This window comes from Anarrhichthys ocellatus, unplaced genomic scaffold (assembly GCF_004355925.1).
Source record: "Anarrhichthys ocellatus isolate YVR2014 unplaced genomic scaffold, GSC_Weel_1.0 scaffold12, whole genome shotgun sequence".
Lineage (NCBI taxonomy): Eukaryota > Metazoa > Chordata > Actinopteri > Perciformes > Anarhichadidae > Anarrhichthys > Anarrhichthys ocellatus.
Genome location: NW_022280042.1, coordinates 2,125,746 through 2,145,308, shown reverse-complemented (window position 1 = coordinate 2,145,308; position 19,563 = coordinate 2,125,746). Strand labels below are relative to the sequence as shown.

The window sequence follows — 19,563 nt, the reverse complement described above, 5'->3', positions numbered from 1 at the left end:
TCAGCATAAATGCCATAACTATGATTACACGGACCCATGCAGTTACCCACACCACAGGCATAGCCGCAATCACGCCACGCCTAAAGAACACCCTCTGTGGCGCTATATTCGTAGCATATTTACATTCTTAGCACACCTACCATTATATATGAGTAATGTTAAATCAGTCACAATATGCAGGCCGTGATTGATGTCTTGCTGTGTGCAAAATGTCTGACATTTTCAGTACATTTCTTTGCTCCCTGTCAATCAGCTGACAGCTACAGGAAGTACTTTGTCAGAAGTGGGGAAAAAAAAAAGTGTTGGCATGATTTTGCTCACCTGACCCTTTAGATTGCACAATCTATGCTCCATTTAAAAACAGGACTCGGAGGCTACAGTCATTCTAGCAGAGCGTTGAGCTATATGCTACCTCATTGTTGTGTAGCGTGTCAGCATGCTAACATCTGCTTAGCTTTAGTGTTGGGTCTAAAGAACGCTACCTGGACCAGCTATTAAGTAACAAGTTTTGCGCTCCTTTTTGAATTTGATGCTAATGATAGCATAACTCGGTCATTAGTCTTGTGGATGGTTAACGGTTAAGACGTCACATATGCAAATTGGCACTTGGCACAAACTAGCGACATCTAGCGACCCTTCGAGCAGGCTTGCCACTAAATGTAGTTGGAAACACTGGGATTCATCCTCTTGGGACCATGAATGTCTGTACAACGTTTCACCTCAAAGCTAGTTTTTTTTAAAGGCAAGCCGCATAATATGGTAAATAGGGCTGAAACCATTCAGACTGTCGGATTAGTAGACCGGATTATTTGCTATATAATCTATTTGTCAAACATGAAATGTCTGTGGCAGCAGTTGCAAAGTGACAACATGCAGAATTAACCACGTGTCAGTGCTGTTGGAACAGGCGGCTCATGCATTTAAAGATGTAATCAGCAGTTCTGTCACTTTTGTCCAAAAGGCTGAGGACCTCCATCATAACTGCCACGGGGCTTGTTACGTTATTTGAAACCCCTGGCACACGAGTTCTTGAACGGTCAATCATGAGAAGGTTTCAGTCTGATTTTTAAACCGTTTGCTGTCGGTTGTAAAGAATAAGGGAAAGAATCCTCATGCTTACCGTTTTAAACAAATTCCCAAAGCAGCTGACGTTGGAAACAAGCTGTTCCTGACCTTCTGTACAGGTGTGGCTGTTGCAAAGACTCGCTGCTCTGCAAAAAGTGAGGAACATTGTGCTTAGAGTCGGCTGTTTTCTTTCTATTGTCCTCACAATAGCTTATCTTTACTCCACACACTGTAGTGTATTTCAGACAAAGCCTGAACACCGATATGCATGCATGCTTTAGGTAGATAAGCATGGTTTTCCACATTCGAGACTGCTTTTGAGTTCAGAATCTGAATTATAAAGGTAAATTGCAGCCCTGAAATGCAACCTTTTCTGATAGTTAAACTTCGTAGTGGGATACCTATTTAACCGCACGGCAAGTTCCCCAAATGTTGTAAAGGAACAGACATTTTAAATAGCTAAAAGTAATAACCATAGCTTTGTAGGCTTGTTGAACAAGTTGAAAAACTAATTATTGTTCATAATAGCTGCAGTATCACTACGGCTTACATTTCCCAACGCAAGAAACGAGGAGAATTCAAATCTCATTTGCACTTCAAATCCCTCATGTGTCTACTCGCATGATATTGTTTCATACCGCACACATAACAGGACTGTGTTTACAGTAATATGGCAGCAGCGGAGATCCCTCGTGATATTTGCTTCCAGGGTAGACGGGGCCAATATTGGAGGCAAAGCAACAGAAGAGGGTAGTTTATATCACTGTGGAAGAACATGTTGCTTCAGGGGGCTTTCAAAGGCATGAAATATGAGTACCACGGTGTAGCTTTGAAGATACACTAATGATAATACTGTTTGCAGTGAAGGTAATTGTACAAACACACCAAGAGAAATATGATTGCAATAATGTTTGCCATCTACTGTTGATGTTTGGGGGAAAAAAAAACAGAAGTCATGTTTGTGATTGCTCTTCTTGGTTCTCGATGGCTGTCCTCTAAATGAGACTATTTGGCATAATGAAGACCTGCTCATCGCTGTCACTCGTTTGTTTTGCTTCTTCTTTTGTTTTTTACACTGTTGTTAGCTGAGCATAGAATTCCTTGCGTGCTGTTTATGTGCTCGTGTTTAACTGCTGAGGGATCGGCATGTGAAATCCTGCCGTTGTAGTGTTCAGCATGTCCAGGATCAGTGGCGTTAGTGCATTTCCAGCAGGGTCATTGTACTTGAGCGATACGTAGCCTGTAATCTAACACTAGAAACAAACATTTCTATGAATTAAAGTTAAGCAATTTCATTGTATTTTCCCTTTTCACACCCAAGATGAGCGTGTCTTGCAATTAAAGGCTGCTCAGTAATTTTTACCATTAAAATATAATTTCATTCAAGAGCACCCTTGAGACCAATTGACTTGAAATAGGTGAAATTATTCCACTGAAATTAAGATTTTACACTGAGTAATACATTGGGAGACGGGGTATTTGTTCACTCTGGGTGCACTTCAGCAAACAAGTTCACAGTAATTGCTCAGTTGGTCTGCAGTCCAATTGCCGATGAAAACTTCCTGAATGAATTTGTGTAAATCGGGTATAAATCATGCATAGAATAACCGCTGCATTGATCTCTCCTATGACTCGCTCTCTGTGTCGTTCCCAGACGGCTACCCGAGAGACGAGATCGTGTACAAGTGGAGCCGGACCTCGGTGGAGACTTCGGACCAGAAATACTGGCGGCTTTACCAGTTTGATTTCATGGGGCTCAGAAACACCACGGATGTGCTCACAACAACCGCAGGTAGGGAAGATCAACAGCTGTGGCGCTTGAATTGTGACTGATAATGATGTAAAACTGTATTAGTCCCTTCAGGGAAGCTCTTTTCACCCCTCCCCTCCCTTTAGCGGAGGTCAAAGGTCAAGTTTCAGCTGCAGACGAGCTGTCTGGAACTGACTTGCTGTTCAGCAGGCTTCAAAATACAACTCCAGCGCTGCTCGACTACCCCGGTGCCCCAAGCTTTGCACAGGTTAACATTAGCACCGTGCCCATAAATGTAATCATAAAACTACAAGCTCATAAGTATTCCCTCTGGGTGCGAGGGCAAAAAGGTTTCTCCACTGACATTAATCACCAAGATTAAAAAGGAAGTTCAATTATTCACCCCTTTTCCCTCTCTTTCCCCGTGCTTTCAGTGCGGTTATTAGGCCTTGTGCTCTTTGATGACTTCATTTAAGTGTGTTTGGGAGGCACAGAGAAATATTGTTGTTCCAACAGGTGTCCGTAATTAAGCCCACGACTGGCACGGGGATAGACAAGTTCATAATCCATTTTTAATGCTTTCACGTGGCAGATTCTAACAGCTTAATAAGCGGAGCCTTATGAATGAGGGAGATGGAGAAAGAGCATGACGTAGCGATTGTTAACCCCTCTTAACCTTGTTTATGAGTTGCCATAATCCTTCTAGTTTGTGCAATGCGGTCTTTTGTCTTCGGTGCTCGGGTCTGCATAATGTGACCTAATTCAGCTTTCTAAGAGCTGAACCTCCGTTCATGAATATTCGAGGAACAAGAGATAACAAGGAGTGGCATCCAATTATTAAGGAGCTCAGTGGAAATGAGTTGTACAGCTTCATTTTGCACTCACACATGACATGTTCAAATCAAATATATATATATATATATATATATATATATATATATATATATATGTGTATATATATATATATTTTAAGCGACAAATCGGTTTAACTTTTACTCCCAATGGGATCCTGTTTATTCAAATGAGAACTTGTATCTTTGTGCGTCTGATCACACCAGGAAAAAAAAGGTGACTGATGAGCATCCCGAGACTCATCGACGGCCTTATAAATGACGTGTTTTCCTGGACTCCCGCTGCATCGTCACAACACAGCCAAGCTCATTTTCTGCTGAGATGCTCAAAAGCAACAGCAAACCTACACATCCACCTCACGCTGTTCAAGAAATTAGCAGTTTTCTCATTTATTACCTAGTTTCTCTTTCCTGTTTCACTTGCCGGCTCCATCTCCACACGCATGATGATTAGATCCCCGGCTAAAAATACCCATCATTAATTTACATCATGACAAACTGCTGCGTTTCTCTTCCTCGCCGTCTCTTATTTCCTCCCCTCTCTGTCTCCTAACTCTCCAGCTGTATCCTTCGCCCCTCATAAACACATGAGAGATGGGGCTGTTTTAATGAGAACAGAGTGGACAGGTCCCCGGCCACAGAGCCACCGGGGACCTCCGCCACAAATCCTCCGTCGTTATCAATTCAGCCGTGTCCTTTTCAAAAGGCCCCAATGCGGAATCCCAGACACTTCAGCGCTTTGTTCTACTATCCCCTCGCAAATTCCCCAAAAGCTTGTTACATTTTTATTTGCCATACTTGTTCTGGTTTGAAAATGATGTCGTGTATGTAGCCACGAAGTGCACATTTAGGACCCTTTTACAAGGTTTTCCTAGCCATCAGAAGTTAGTATTAGTAGTAATCAGGTTCATAACTAAATCTTAAATAACCATCCCACAGTGATGCTTTAATTTACACAAACATGCACAGAAAAATGTGGAAAGATATCCAAACGTAGTGCAGGAAAAGAAATGCACTTTGTCAAGAAAACAGCATGTATGTCAGTGTCGTGAGGACGTAAGCAGCCACAGTAACAGTTAATGAAAGAGTTTCCCCCAAAAACAATTCCTCGCAGCTTCCAAACAGAAAGCTGAGCTGACCGTATGGCATGACAGAGTCTGGGGACAAAGCTAGGAAAACTGTCGACTGGGGCGAATAAGTATTCTGCAGACAGAGGGGTTGTTACTGTCCTAACCGAATGTAAACAGAGGGGTTGTTTGCTACGATGCACAGTCGGAGCACAGCAGTCGCCACACTGCACACAGTTATAGAGTCCTGAGAGGAAGAAGTAGAGAGGAAGGCGAGCTACAGTAAATTGTTGTTTAATTTACCCCTGTTGGTATCTTTAAATTGTCTTTCAATCCAACCAGCATGTATGTTCAATCTTAACCCACTTTGGATTGCTTTAAAAGAACATACTCTTTATCTTGGACATAAATGGGTACGTAACATAAAACTAGACGGTTTTATGTTCTTATTTTATGTTGCGCATACTGTGTTGTGATTAAGATTTCCTTTGTTGCAACATTAACCTGGTAATTTGCGGTACTCTTTGTGACGTACAGTTAATTAATTCTCTTTAGTACAAGATCGGATTACATGCATCCTTCCTTAATGGGCTATGAAATGCTCTTTGCTCTTTCTTCACAGCATTTTTGTATTGGCAACCATGGGATTTACAGACACGATTTAATATGAATAAAAGGTGATTAAACGCACCTTAGATATTATCTTTATGTTCCACTTCCACACATATTTATTACCTGATGCTTTAACAGTAATTCTTCAAAATGAGACTTTTCTTAAGAGCTATCTACATAAGTGATGTTAAACAAGTTACAAACATGAAAACCAAATACAGAAATAATTTGTTGTTAAATTGTTTGTGCAAAATGTGTCGTAGTCCCTTCACATGCACACAAGTGTGTTATTTCACTTTTAATATTCCGCATATTTCCTACATTATCCACACTTACCATGCTGTACAGTGGGCCTCCATTAAAGGGGACCACACCAATATGTCACTTCCGTGGCCTAAGAACGTTCAACGAATATTTGTGAACGTGAGCTATTCTAAGCCTCAAACTCGTGATGTCATCAAGCTGCTCCACAGACGATGAATGGGACACTGATTTTGTCTTTTTAATACCCAAATGAGCTTTGTTGTATTGTTCTCGGTTGTGAAACAGACAATGTACCCGTGTACTTGGAACATGCTACCTTAAACTTCTACTGTTTGGAAGCCAATATTAGTTACAGGTTCATTTTAAGATTGAGATAAATCAACTAATAAACGACTTATTATTGAGTCGAAAGGCTGTGTTGTAAAGCGAGCGCCTGAGTGGTGGCAGATTATAAATCAACGATCTTCAGTAATATTTAAAGTAATGCTCGTCTGATGCGTCGAACTTTGTCGAGGTCATGGAACAATGGCTTTTGTTCGTTGAGTGTTGCAGCTCAATGTGAGCTGTACATCCAGCTGTACGAAGGATCATATAAATGTTTGACGAAAGTGCACATTAGATTTGTGAGTTTGTGAGGGGCTGCTGTCAATTAATGCACTCCTGTCAGTCAGACCTGTGAAGAGGCAGCAGAATGAAGTCTGTCACCATCCCCTCACATTGGTGGTGACATTGCAAAGTTGTTTGAGTTGGAGAGAAGGTTCTTCATCGGTTTCCTGGGCTCCATTAAGCTCTTTCTGCCCTCTGCTCGGTGTGAATCTTATTCACCAGATTTTCTTCTCCTTCCGTCCGTGTCTTCTCCCCGTCTGTCTGCCTTCCCATTTGATCCACATTATTTTACTTTAAGCAATTATAGATCTAATTCCAAACCATCAGAAAAAAATGTAACACTTTTCTGATGTCTTGTATGACCAGAAAAGAAGGACTTTGACACATTTCAGTGACATTTATCGGCTCTTCACTGCACAGAAACGGTCTTGATTAAAGGTACTGAAGACCTTCGGACACTTCTAACGATCTCATTAGAAAAGTGTCTGAAATGGTTTCACCCAAACAACTGACACTAAATGGCTCTTTTAAAAAAAAAAAAAAGAACAAATCTTTTTGTGTGTTCCTCGGGGGGGTCATTCCCCGGCCCCTGGCTTCTTCTTCTCCCAGAATCTGCTGACTAATCTGCAGACTATCACAGCTTCGCTAATAAAGTGCAGGATGGTAACAATCGTGCAGTGAAATGTGGTTCTGGCCTCTGTTTTGAGAAGTTAAGAGCGCAGCATGACGTCGCCTCCAGCTCCATGTGGGACCTTTTAGTTACTCAGCGTGCTGCTTCACTGATCCTCAGGGATGATGGGTGTTGGTCAGGGGTGGATTAAAAACTTGGAGCTCTGTGGTAACGTTTGCTAAAGTTTGCTGATTAATAATAATATTCATTGATAATAGTACAAACAAGATAAAGTATATAGTACATGTAGCACTGGGCACAAATGAGCGCCTGAAGCTCCTGGGTGGGATGATCCGCTGGCTAAATGAATCATCACGAGAGGAATACATTTTCATGGCAATCCATCTAATACTTGTTGAGATATTTGAGATTATTTAGGGGTGGGCCGACCAACACTGCCATCCCGGGATTGTGGGTAAACATGTTAGTACTTTTTTTTCCTTTTGCCATTTAATCAATCTCCCCCCATCTCTTCTCTCCTGGCAGGTGAGTATGTGGTATTGAGCGTGTACTTTGACCTCAGCAGAAGAATGGGCTACTTCACCATCCAGACCTACATCCCCTGTATCCTGACTGTGGTCCTCTCCTGGGTCTCCTTCTGGATCAAGAGCGACGCCACGCCTGCAAGGACGGCCTTAGGTACACACACCTGCACCACCCGTGTGGCTGCGAGGGGGAGCTGCACTTCATGTGGAAAGGGCTCATATAACTATATAATATGTGCTCCATTTGCTTTAATTGAAGTGATGGGAATACTTTCACCAGATAGTATGAATGTCTCTGCTCATTCACGCCATATCTGAGTCTAATATGAGGAAAATGAATCCGAGATTGGTGGCCGGATTTAAAGCATTTTTGATAATTCATTCAATCTGAGATGTAGACCGCTTGATAGCAAAAGCAATAATCTCTTTTTGATTGGTAACTGCAATATTATAACTCAGCCTTTGTTGCAGTGGTTATTACCGGCAAAAGCAATCGTATTACTGGAATACTTGCACATCACTCAACATTGTTGTGGAGTAAGAGAACAAAAACCATAAGTCTGTGTGTGTGTGTTATACAGTATATGAGCCACTCATAAATGAATGTGCATGTTTCACCTTGAGCTGTTCATTAAGCCTAATTTGAAATGTGTGTCCCATCAGTGTTTGTATTACCGTATCATCCTTTATTGTGGTGTTAATCTTATTGTCTTTGCATGAGTTGACAATTATTTTTGAATGATTTTCCTCCCCCGCTGCATGCCTACCATCAGTTCATATGCTTTCCTGTGGATGCTGATGTTGTGCTGGCTGGTCCTTATTTAAGGTGGAACTAAAGGTAAGTGTCTGGAGGGGTCATGTCCATGACAGTATAGAGTCAATATATAGACTGTTTATCCAATTGGCGAATTCAAAAACTACCGTAGGCGAGGTATCCATCCTTTCAATATTTAACGATTTTACAATTTAGTGGAGAACGCAGGATTAAAAAGAGAAAGACACCAAATTAGTTTAAATTGAGGAAAAATGTGGAGACAAAAAATCTCAAAGTAAAGTGATATTAGTGTGATTTAATAGCAGCAGTGTACTCCAGACGAGTAGATAAAATGATCAAATAATGGTATTTAGTGCTTGCCTTTAACATAGAATGGTAATACAATATAAAATATGATGCAACAATCAGTAAAATGACATACTATACTATGTGAATTATGATGTAGTATGGGTTAAGGTGAAAGGTAATAATATAACATAACACAGTACAACAATTCAGTATGGGCTTATATTGTTATAATCTATTCTGAGTCTCCTGAAAAAGAACAGTCTGCTCTGTCCTTTCCTGAAGAGGACCTCAGTGTTATGAGATTTGTCGACTTTGTCTTGATTTGGAACCCAATGCGAGTAACCCCCCCCCTCCACTTCCTCTCCCTGGAAGATAACCAGGACAGGGGGCCCCCTGTTCCTCACATAGTCCACCACCCGCTCTCCAGTCTTGTGAAGGAGCCTCAGGTGATTATTGCCCCACGTGGCGAACAACGATCAACAAAGGTGGCAGGAACCAGAGTTACAGCGGAGGTGCAAATAGTAGAGAGGAAATTGTTGCTTATCACAACCTCAGAGGCATCCACCCTGACCAGTGGACCAGAATGTAGAGACTGTAGCTGTAGTGGCCAGAAGCTTAACCTTAAGGAGAGGGCTGGATGGAGTCAGAGAACTTGATTCTCACAGTGCTTCTCCGGGTGTGAGAGGGCCCTCTCTGTCAGGAAGATGATAGCATCCTCTTCTTTGTTTGGTTGGGATGACAATTGCAGCCGGTCCAGGAAAGCAGTCAGCAGGGTCCTCGGGTGACTGGGTCTGGCCCACTAGCTCTGATTGTTTGGAGTCCAGAGAGCTCCTCTTCCACCTTTTAACCCAAAGAAGATCTTTAGCGGTATATGTATTTATCTCTCGATGCTTTCTCTTACCTTGGTTCATCATCACTGTGCTAACTTTGCTATTAGCGCTAAACACAAAGTAGGGCTGAGGGTGAAGGGAATGTTTTTAGTTTAGGACTATTTGAACAGTTTGAACTGATAATGACTGTGGTAGCCTCTGGACTTCAGCCAGATTGCAAATTGTATTTTCTGATAACCAACACTGACTCAGCCCCCGCTACGCCATTTAATTACGTGCTAATTTAATTTACTGGCTGATTATTCTATAGCTGGTTTACCTCACTTGAATCTACTTTACTTATGTGGAACTTGTATAACGTGTAATGGCTAAGATGGGCAGCTAATGAAAGCCTAAAATATAGCAACTGAGTCATGTCCATTCATTCTACTACCTAATCATTATATTGTAGTTGCACGTATTACATTTGTTATTTTAGTGTATTTGGCAGGTCGAGTCAACGTATGACTACCAATATTTGGGGAGGGGTTGCTCATTTACTCCTCTGGGGAGGACCTGGTTGCAATGTGACGGCGTAAATTGGAGTAGAAATTAGTAGTTAAAATGTCCCCTCGGCTCTCTGGCACTTTGGTAATACTTGTTGACTCTTATATCACGCACTTGACCCCAAGAACTGAACCCGATACGACCTCTCCAACCACCTTCACCCCCCACGATGTCACTTGAACCGAGACGGCACACACAACTCTGAAGTACTTTAATTACACTCAGCCCCCGCCCCCCCCCCCCCCCCCCCCCCCCCCCCCCTGCATCGGCCTGCCAGTCAGCCAATATCACAGAAGGTCATGTGGAACGCCTCAGTGGTAATGAAGAAGTTATATTGGAGTTCTGTCCTTATCAAGCGCAAAGAGGGAACTTCACTGATAGTTGAACAATAAAGTCGTCTCATGTTATCTCAAATTCATTCATAAGCTAGCGTTGTTACTTAAGCATGCGCTGGGCTAAATGCAGCCTTTGGTCTCGTGCCGTTAATGAAAGCTGATCATAAGAAGAGATTGTGTTGTGCGTTCTGCTCAGGATACTTTTTGTTGTTGGGTTGACAAGGTGACAGTTGAACATCAAACTAGAAGATGAAGATACGTTGGGGAAGTTTTGCTTCATGTTTATTTGGCTGCAAAGGAAACATTGCATCGCAGTTATAGCTCTTAACAGCTTGCTGCTGTTATTTGATATATTATCACTCTGCTCACAATGTGTGTGCCCGTCTGTCTCTCCACGTCTCTGTCAACCTGTCTGTCTTGGCTGCTTACCTAAAAAAAAGAACCCCAGCCGACGCTTACAGTACGTGGGTGGCGGTGTGATACATGACCAAAGGCAGTGACAAGCTTGTGATCTCCCTCAAACAGGTAGCGCAGAGAAGCAAGCTGTCCCAGTCCTGATAAACATCCCCATTCGGCTCAACAACAGAAAGTCATTCAGCCTTTCTTCTCGAGCACATCGCCCCCGTTTTCAAGTCGGCCTGAGACCTGATCCCAGAGCTGAAAGGGAGTGAGGGGAGATAAGAGGGGAACAAAACAAGAGTGTTAAGTGAAAGGCTCTGGTATGTAGCGCCAGGCGAGGAAATGTCAGTCGGAGGGAGGAGGATTGGTCGGACAGCGGAGAGGTTGAAGTGGAAGGAAAAGGCAGGTGATGCCGCAACCCCCACCCAACCCCTCAAGGCAGTGTTCCTTGACAAGCTGCTAACATGTTCCAGGTGGTATTTCCAAAGAGCTGTCACTCACCTGCTTCAGCGGCAGGACGTGTGGATATGAGGGGTGGGAAATAATTCCACCTCCAGGCACAAGTTGAGAATGTAGCGCTCGAGAGGGTGAAAGGGAACTGGAGTTCATTAAATTGATTGATTGTAGTGTTTCTTGGGAGGAGAGTCTCCGTTATCCACCATTTTCACTGGAACTGTTTTAAACCAAAGGATTTGCTTCAATGCCCAAACAACTCCCTGTTTTTAGTATTTATTCATCTCAAATATTATATATATAAACAAGGTTTCCCAGTGAGAGCTGTCATTCACACACATGCCTGAGCTGACAATGTTCCTCATGGAAACTCTACCAAGAAGGCAGCGAGTTGAAGATAGGAGGAAGTACAGAGACATCGGTCCCTGAACTGTGCTGTGGAGAGATGAGGAATCTAAATGGGATGCTCTGTTCACCACAGACACAAACTCTGTTTGTTTAGGGTTAAAGGAAAATATACTTCATATACTGTAGTAAAAATCATCAATACATGAAAGTTTCTCATATATCACGGTGTATAAATATAGAGCTGACCGAAATGCCTCGCTGGGTAAATATATTATAGACGAGAGACGCCGTTAAGTCCCAAGTGTGTCCTTGGTCAGAGGGGACTCGTGTCGGGCCATCTCACTGATTACATGCATGGCTTTAAGTCTAGGCCTCTACGCTGTGCGGGAAACACCTTTAATCAGATTAGACTGAAGTTGCCATGTGTAGTATTTTAACCTCAATCATGAGCCCATTAATTTGTAAGCATCAGCATAATTACCACAAACAAACAAGCTCTCGCAGAGGAGACCGTCGGCTCCGATGTGCACCGCATCTTACTTTGTGTCGGTGTGGTGTAAAATGTGCCAGAGTGCTTCAGAGTTAAAACCAGGAATGCCTTCGCTTTTGCAAATAACACGCTTTTATTCCACTTCAACTGTTCTCACTGCATAATTCCAACCTCACATTAAGCCTACTTTGTCAGAACATATATATTCACTGTTATTTGGGGCCGCAGTGATCTCTTATCTTTCTTCTTGCTATTCAAAACAAGCATACTGATGCAAACCCTAGTGACAGAGGACTGAAACTGGCCAAAACAGCGAATGCTTAGTCTTAGCTTATTGTTGTAAAAACATGCGCGGAAGTTACAAATTGCAGCTGTAATGTCGAAAAACTCAGCTTTTCAGTTGAATAAAAGAAATAAAACACTGGTCTTAAGTCTGTAGTCAAAATAAAATCCATGCAGTCTTGTGACCCGGCCACTGGTGGTACTCAGTCCTATTTTTAGACGCTCCACGAACACGAGCTTTGGTCTGTTCCAGGTGGTTTACCTCTGGACACATCACAAAACATATCGTTGCAGCACCCCATCACTGTTTTATGCCCAATGTCTTTGAAATCTAATTTTGTAAATGCATGTTTTCTCAACAACCAAAATAAAACAAATCTCTGCTTTCTCTCTGCTGTGATTACATCGTGAATACTATTCTGTAGCATATTTGTTTTGCACAGGCATATGCACTGGAGCTCTTACTTCTTTGTGATGGCTCTTGTTTTCCGTCTGTCGATGTGAGACTTGGGAGTGTTGTTCCGATCGCCTGCACAGACAGAAATCACCCTGTTGCTATGGCATCGTGTCGATTCCCACAGAATGAATGAAACTGTACTGATTTAGCAGCAAACTGAGTAGCTTGTGATTAAGATAAAAAGACTGAGAAAAAGATGGTGTTAATGGACTTGCTGTTTTCAGTACATTTGAATTTGAACAGAAAGTAAGATTTGGGGTATTAGAAGCAGAGCTTTTTTCATTTACCTAGTTTGGTGTTTAAATGTAATGAGCTGGCGAATAAGAGGAAGTCTAGACGAGCACTAAACCAAAGGAGGTAGCTTGAAATAGATGTGAGCAACTCGTCTCTATGGAAACCACAGGTGAAAACAGTGGCGCACTCTGCCACGGAAGACATGCGGGAGATGAGGATGAAAGGGACACAGGAGAGTGGGGGAGAAAAGGGGTGAGGGAGAAAGAGCGGACGAGAGGGAAAGACGGCAAGCTTACGGGAATGGTATAGATGTACAGTAGATACCGATGCACCCACTGGGTTCATCTTTCTTTGAAAGTAGTATCTTAAACAATGGCAGTGATGACACCAGTAACACAAACCGCAAAAAATTATCTTCAATTACGATTGTTATTATAGTGCGACAGTAATTTGATACCAGCCACTATAACAATTTTCCACCTATTTCAGGAAAGGTTAGTTACCTCATGAAGCGGCTCAGGAGTGTAAACACTGAATACAAGATACTTGATAATACATCAGTTGTGAAAACTAACTGTACCAAGAAAAGTAATTGTACTATTTATAATTGGATGGATTGGTGTATAATTGGAAGGCATTTGTCTTTTCAGAGATCTGCATATACACGCGACAATGTCATCCATTGAACTACACAGCCATGGGTGGCAGTGCCTGGGCATGGCGTTCAGAATGTATTTATGCCATACTATATCATTTTTTACAACATTATTTATGACCATAGTATGTCAAAGTATAAAATACAAACAGTATTAGTATGTTGAAAATGATCATAAAAAGTTTTAAAAAAAAACTAATTAAACTTTAGAAAGTCATAGTATAGTATGTCAAAATTCATAGTGCAATGGGTTGAAAAAATATATTTAAAAAGTCCACAGTAGTTGTGTCAAAATGTCAAAAAACAGTTCTAGTGTAGTTTGTCAAATCAAGTTCTAAAAGTCAGTACAGTATCATGACGTCATTACATAGTATGGTGAAGAGTCATAAAAAGGCTGAAACAAAGTCATAGTTTTCAATTTTTTTCATAGTCTGTCGAAACCGCTCCTCTATCTCCCTGCCCTATTGGCCCCAGCACACTACAGGCATGTCCTGGCATATTCCATCATTCGATTTAAACCCGTGATCTTCTGTCTTTCAAACACACGTGATAGAACTCATATCAGCTGCTTTTGTCAAACTTAATCCACAACGTCTCAATAACTGTTGGTGTCACTTTTCTATGATAGTTACTACAACAGACGTATTTACTACGAAGAAGACGTTAACACGCTTGGTTGTCCTCACCTTTCGTCCAGTCGCCTCGGTAGAAAAACAAGACTTGCATCGTTATTTGTCTTCTTTGCAGGCCTGGCCTCAAATTAAACTGCATTGAACCAACAACCACCTGACTTCGTCATAAGATTTGAACCCATGATATCAGGTGCAGGGCTTTTTGAAGAAATGACTCCACAAGGATATGATATTTATTACAACAGACCACTACAGTATGAAGAAGATGTGGGTGACACTTGGTTGTCCTCGCCTTTCTTCCAACAACGCAGTCAACTAGGTAGAAAATAAAAGGACAACAATTTATTGGCAATATTCTGCTTAAATACAGTTGTGAAATTTCTCACACAGTAAGGAAAAGGTAGTGTGTTAAGAGCAAAATATATAAGCAAAAGAAATTAGTATAGTGTGTCTACAAAAGTTGCATTAAGTCAAAGTATAGTCTGTCAAAACATATAGTATATGGAAAAACAGTCTTAATTGTGATGCGGCTTCACTGTAGAGAAAATCTTCTTAGATATAATTGTAGCACACTTTAGGCTGTGGGAGGAAAAACTGATTATTTTATTATTCTACTTCACCACACTCACAGACAATCCCCACTTCAGCTGTTTAATAGAGGAACAGGATTGATGCGAGAATCTACCCAGAATACCCCATTGATGGTGATTAATCTGCCCACATGTTATATAATCACTGACTGGAGTCATTGGGTCACCCCAGTGCCATCCATCGTGAAGTATTTATTGCTGCATTACTCATACGTGCATTACCTCCCTAGGCATCACCACGGTACTGACCATGACCACCCTGAGCACGGTGGCCAGGAACTCACTACCGAGAGTGTCCTACGTGACGGCCATGGACTTGTTTGTCACCGTCTGCTTCCTGTTCGTCTTCGCTGCCATGATCGAGTACGCCATGCTCAACTACTACTCCTACAGCATACGCAGACCTCCTGCCAAGATGCAGAGAATGGTAGGCCTCTGGTGAATGTCGGAGTAATGGGCTGGGACTGTATATTTGCTGTGCATTGCTTTGTTAAAATCCACCTCCGCTACCGCTAATTTTCTTCTATGGGCACAGCTGCACAAGTCAGCCTGTAAATCATGCATCGTTTATATAATACTCTCAATAACATGGATGGATTGATGAATGAGGACTACAAAACAACAAAGTACATCTGCAGAGTTAATGAAAATTTGCTAAATGGCGTAATGCAATTTCTGTTAAGTTGCAATATTTATTAAAGGCATAATGTGTGTCAAAATACCATCTTTCATTACATATTGTGACAGATGTCTTGTTCTACACATCACATTCTACAGACCCCCGCAAACCTCCAACTCCATCGACCACAAGTGACTCAAAATGACTACAAAGAGACAGAAACCGAGCACAAAGAGAAACGACCAGTAGTCTTTCAGGCTGGGTGGGTTAGGGCGGCGGGCCCGTTTTATGTCTGTGCCTCGGGGCCTATTATCCCATAGTCTGTCCGTGTGTATCACGACTGTATTAATAATTATCTCATTAGTTTAAGGACAGTAGGTTCATGGGTGCCATAGCAACCTTGGCCGTCAAAACCCCCGGGCACCCATGAGATCAGTACCAATGATTGTGAGGTAGCTGTGAGGACAAGGGGATAAAAACAGCACCTTGAAAATCTGACGATAGTCGCTACCTGAAAATTAAATAAGCATTTGAATGTCGACTAATGGTGCCTTCAGAAACGCGTTCCGATTGAATCCATAGGGTGTCGACATCTGTCAGTGACAAACATTTCTTCTCCAGCAATCGCTGCTGTGCTGTGTGGGCGTGCTCGAGGCTGCACCTGCCGCGAACGCTTCAACGGCAGCAGCGCAGATCTACAAAGACCGAGTCAGCCGCTGCTGCTGTCATTTCCCTCTCTCCAGATTCCCTCCCTCTTCATTATTCCTCCCGGTGAAGAGGACTTTTGCTGAATATGTCGGCTCGGCCTGAACATTTAAGTTCTGTTACATTCAGTCCCCTCCTCTGCATTTCTGGCTTAGTGCTGTGTTTTGGCCTAGTCTGTCTGTGGGGAAGCCTCATATTTACCTCCACCCGTGTGGCCCCTTTGTGCCTCCCACTCAGTCAATTCTGTTACCCAACAAGACTATTTCTCTCCCCCTCTCGCCTCCCACTCTTCTTGTAACAGCTGAGTGGAGGACTGGAAAATTTTACGAAGATTTTTGCCCCAATTAGGTTGTCCTAATACCATTTGAAAAACATCAGGGAGCAAGTCACACAATAAACTTTCTCAGGAGTTTTCAGCATTCAAGTAATAAAAAGCACGACAATATATAATATGTATATAATAATAACGATTGTTTTTATATGTTTGAACAGTATTGTACTTCAATATATATTCAATTCCCCAGAGCTAGACATTCATTAGCTCGTCTTGTTCTTGTATTGCAGTGTAGAGCTAGTTACTAGTCAAGTAGTCACCGGTCAATAATAACTCTCACTGTCATCCCATACAGGCCTACTCATCTTTCAACATGGGGCACGCCCCTCGCTCCATGATGCCCGTGGGCAACTCCCTGTTCTGGCAGGACTACGACGACAACTGCCTGTACGAGTGCCTGGACGGGAAAGACTGCAAGAGCTTCTTCTGCTGCTACGAGGAGTGTAAAGAAGGCGGCTGGAGGAAAGGCCGCATCCACGTCAACATCTGCGAGCTGGACGCCTACTCGCGGGTTTTCTTCCCCACCTCCTTCTTGCTCTTCAACATAGTCTACTGGGTCAGCTACCTCTACCTCTAGTCTAGTCCGTGGGCCCTGCTGAGACAGCCACGGCCCCCCGCCACTTTGCTCGTGATTTAACATCAAAACTAAGCGTGGCGGAGGAAATGAGGTGGATCCGCTCTGTGGGAATTGTGAAAAGACACACGTGCGCCACGTGAAGGCCATGCTGCTTTGAGCAGTGGCACTCCGAGGACAACAAGCCGCCAGCATTAACTCGAATGGATAGTTCCCGTTGATGACTCTCTCAGAAACCAAACGACAGACAGATGGGACTTCGGAGACGTTTAGGGACAGGGTTGCGTTGCTGAATCTTGGTCATCGAGATGGCGAAGCACCCATAGTGCCTTCTTTAGAAAGGGTGCGGCACCAAGAGACCCGGCTTCAGAGTTCACTCCATTAACTTTATTACCTCATCCACCACATGCTGAGCTGTCTATCCTTTGATGAAACTAACCCAGAAGACCACTGGAGATATTTAAAACGAACACCCATCATTCATTTTGTAGCACCCTAGAATTAGTTCTACTTTATAATAACTGCAGCATTTTCTTTTCATTATTATTAGAAGTGGTTGTACTTTAACAGCAGGTCAACTAGCTCACCCATCAGTTGGTACTTGTTGAACATGAGTTGGTGTCGGGGCAGTGGCTGTCTAGTAAAATCTTGTTTATGCTTCATGACCAGACGATGCAGTTTACAGTAAATGCCAAGAAGATTTAGATGTTTTATAATAAAAGTTGGGTTACATGCAAAATGTTTAAGAACTGCGTAAAGACAAACCAATCTAATACCAAACATGCTAATCTCATCCGTATGGTACAGTCAATGAATAAACACGTTAGGGTAGAGCAGAGCTGCTTTCTTCCTGACAACAGCTACATAAACATATATACCTTTTCACATTTTACACCCTTTTATCCTTATTCATACAGAATGCTGTTGTGTTTATTTTGCATTAGTCATTCCCTCTAGTTTCAAAAGTAGAGCTTGAGTGCATAAAATTGTCTTGATGAAAGCTTCAGTTTCTCTCATGTCCTGCCACACGCAGGACCTAAAGGTACCCTGTGCTGTGCCCTGCTGGCAATGATCACAGGTGCTGTAAAATAGGTTCTATATATTGTGATACTCCATACACTACACTTTACACAGCGCTGTTGGGAAATGGATGATCCGGGATGACTCTTGCTCCTTGTCCGCGACAACAAACACAGCGTTTGAGACGTTACGGTTATGTTTACTGTTCTATGGTGTTTTTTGCAGTCGTTTGGCTTCGTAGAACAATCGACCCCTTATCCTCCTCTTCCCCCGACACACCCCCCCCCCGGTATTTGTATGTTCAGAGAAAAGCTTTTATGTAAGATGTTCATTAATGGCTAATTAATGTTTCTATTTTCATACCGTTCTATATGGAATGTAAGTTAGGCCAGTAGCGAGGCCAGAGTCAGTCTGGTTCCAGTTCAGTCAGTTCAAGCAGCCTGAATGACTTTATTCCTCGGGGTCCTACATATTCATGAGGCGTCCAGACACATTTGTGGCCTGTCCAGAGGTTTGCAATTACGATTCAGACCGCCTCGAGTGATGCTGCAGAAACAGCTGAGGGGCTGTAGTACGCAGCAGGCATGTAGTTACTCTGCTGGGGTATCACGTCAGCTCATCAGAGACGGTGACATTTCATTAGTATTTTAGATCCAAGAACTGACTGAATTGACCAGAGCTTGGCCCACACCGCAGTAAACTCTCCTCACCTCTGATATTTCTACCTACACTTTATAAGTGTCTTGGTCCGTTGAGATACTTCAATAAAACAAAATCACTATTTTCTACGTCTTAATGAAAATCACCTGTGCGTTTTCAGCTGACTGGGACCTGTATTCATAAAGCCTCTTTGGCATCAGAGTACTAACCCGGGATCAGCGCTGGCGAGCATAATGAACTCGCTCAAGACCCTCTTCCGGAGACCTCGTCACCCCAATTAAAGCTTTCCCTGCTTCTCTGAAAAACGGTGCGTCACAAAAACATGTAGCGCTCCTCTGCTTCATCCTGCGGACCAATTCTGTTTTGATTTGTCGGTGAGGTCTCTGGGGGGTGTACGAACGAAAAAGCCACTCTGACTTTGGATCAGCACTCTTGGGGGAAATATTTTATGAACACAGGATCTAGAGTGAAAATAGGTATCTTTTTTCTAGTGCGTGGTACATTGCTTATATTAATAAATAACGTTTTGGTCAAGTGCTACTGTGAAGTCTTTTTCTGAGAGACTGGAAACTGGAAACTGCATCATTGTCGGGTTCTACACTTCTAACCACAAAAGCATGTAGATTAGACAATCTAAAGAGATTTAACTGTTTTAACCAAGTCTCAATTTATCTTTTTGAGCCCCAAAGACCTTCACAACACTCTCTATATATACTTCAACCTGCTGCCAAGATCCTTTGCCACACACAACACATAAATCAGCTGCTGGATTATAGCCTAAAATCACAAATGTGTCCCAGAGAGCTCTGCAGTCTCGACACAACATGCAACACCGTCTATCCTTAGACTGCTGATTTGAATACAGACAAACAGCACAAAAATAACTTCACAAAGAGCGCAGGAAGGGCAACAGAGGAGGGATCCCTGTTGTGGGACCAGTGCTGCAAGAAGTCCTCAGATCTTTTAT

General features: G+C 42.6%; 1 protein-coding gene across 1 annotated transcript in view; it reads left to right on the top strand.

Annotated features, from left to right (window-relative positions):
* Window positions 1-18,200, top strand: part of gabrg3 (gamma-aminobutyric acid type A receptor subunit gamma3) — a 59,553-nt gene extending 41,353 nt beyond the window's left edge. The window contains exons 7-10 of the mRNA XM_031851844.1: window positions 2,720-2,857; window positions 7,372-7,524; window positions 14,915-15,111; window positions 16,638-18,200. Of these exons, the coding sequence (XP_031707704.1) occupies window positions 2,720-2,857; window positions 7,372-7,524; window positions 14,915-15,111; window positions 16,638-16,919 (770 nt within the window). The 3' untranslated portion in view covers window positions 16,920-18,200. The remainder of the gene's footprint in view (window positions 1-2,719; window positions 2,858-7,371; window positions 7,525-14,914; window positions 15,112-16,637) is intronic.
* Window positions 18,201-19,563: the final 1,363 nt, after the last annotated feature.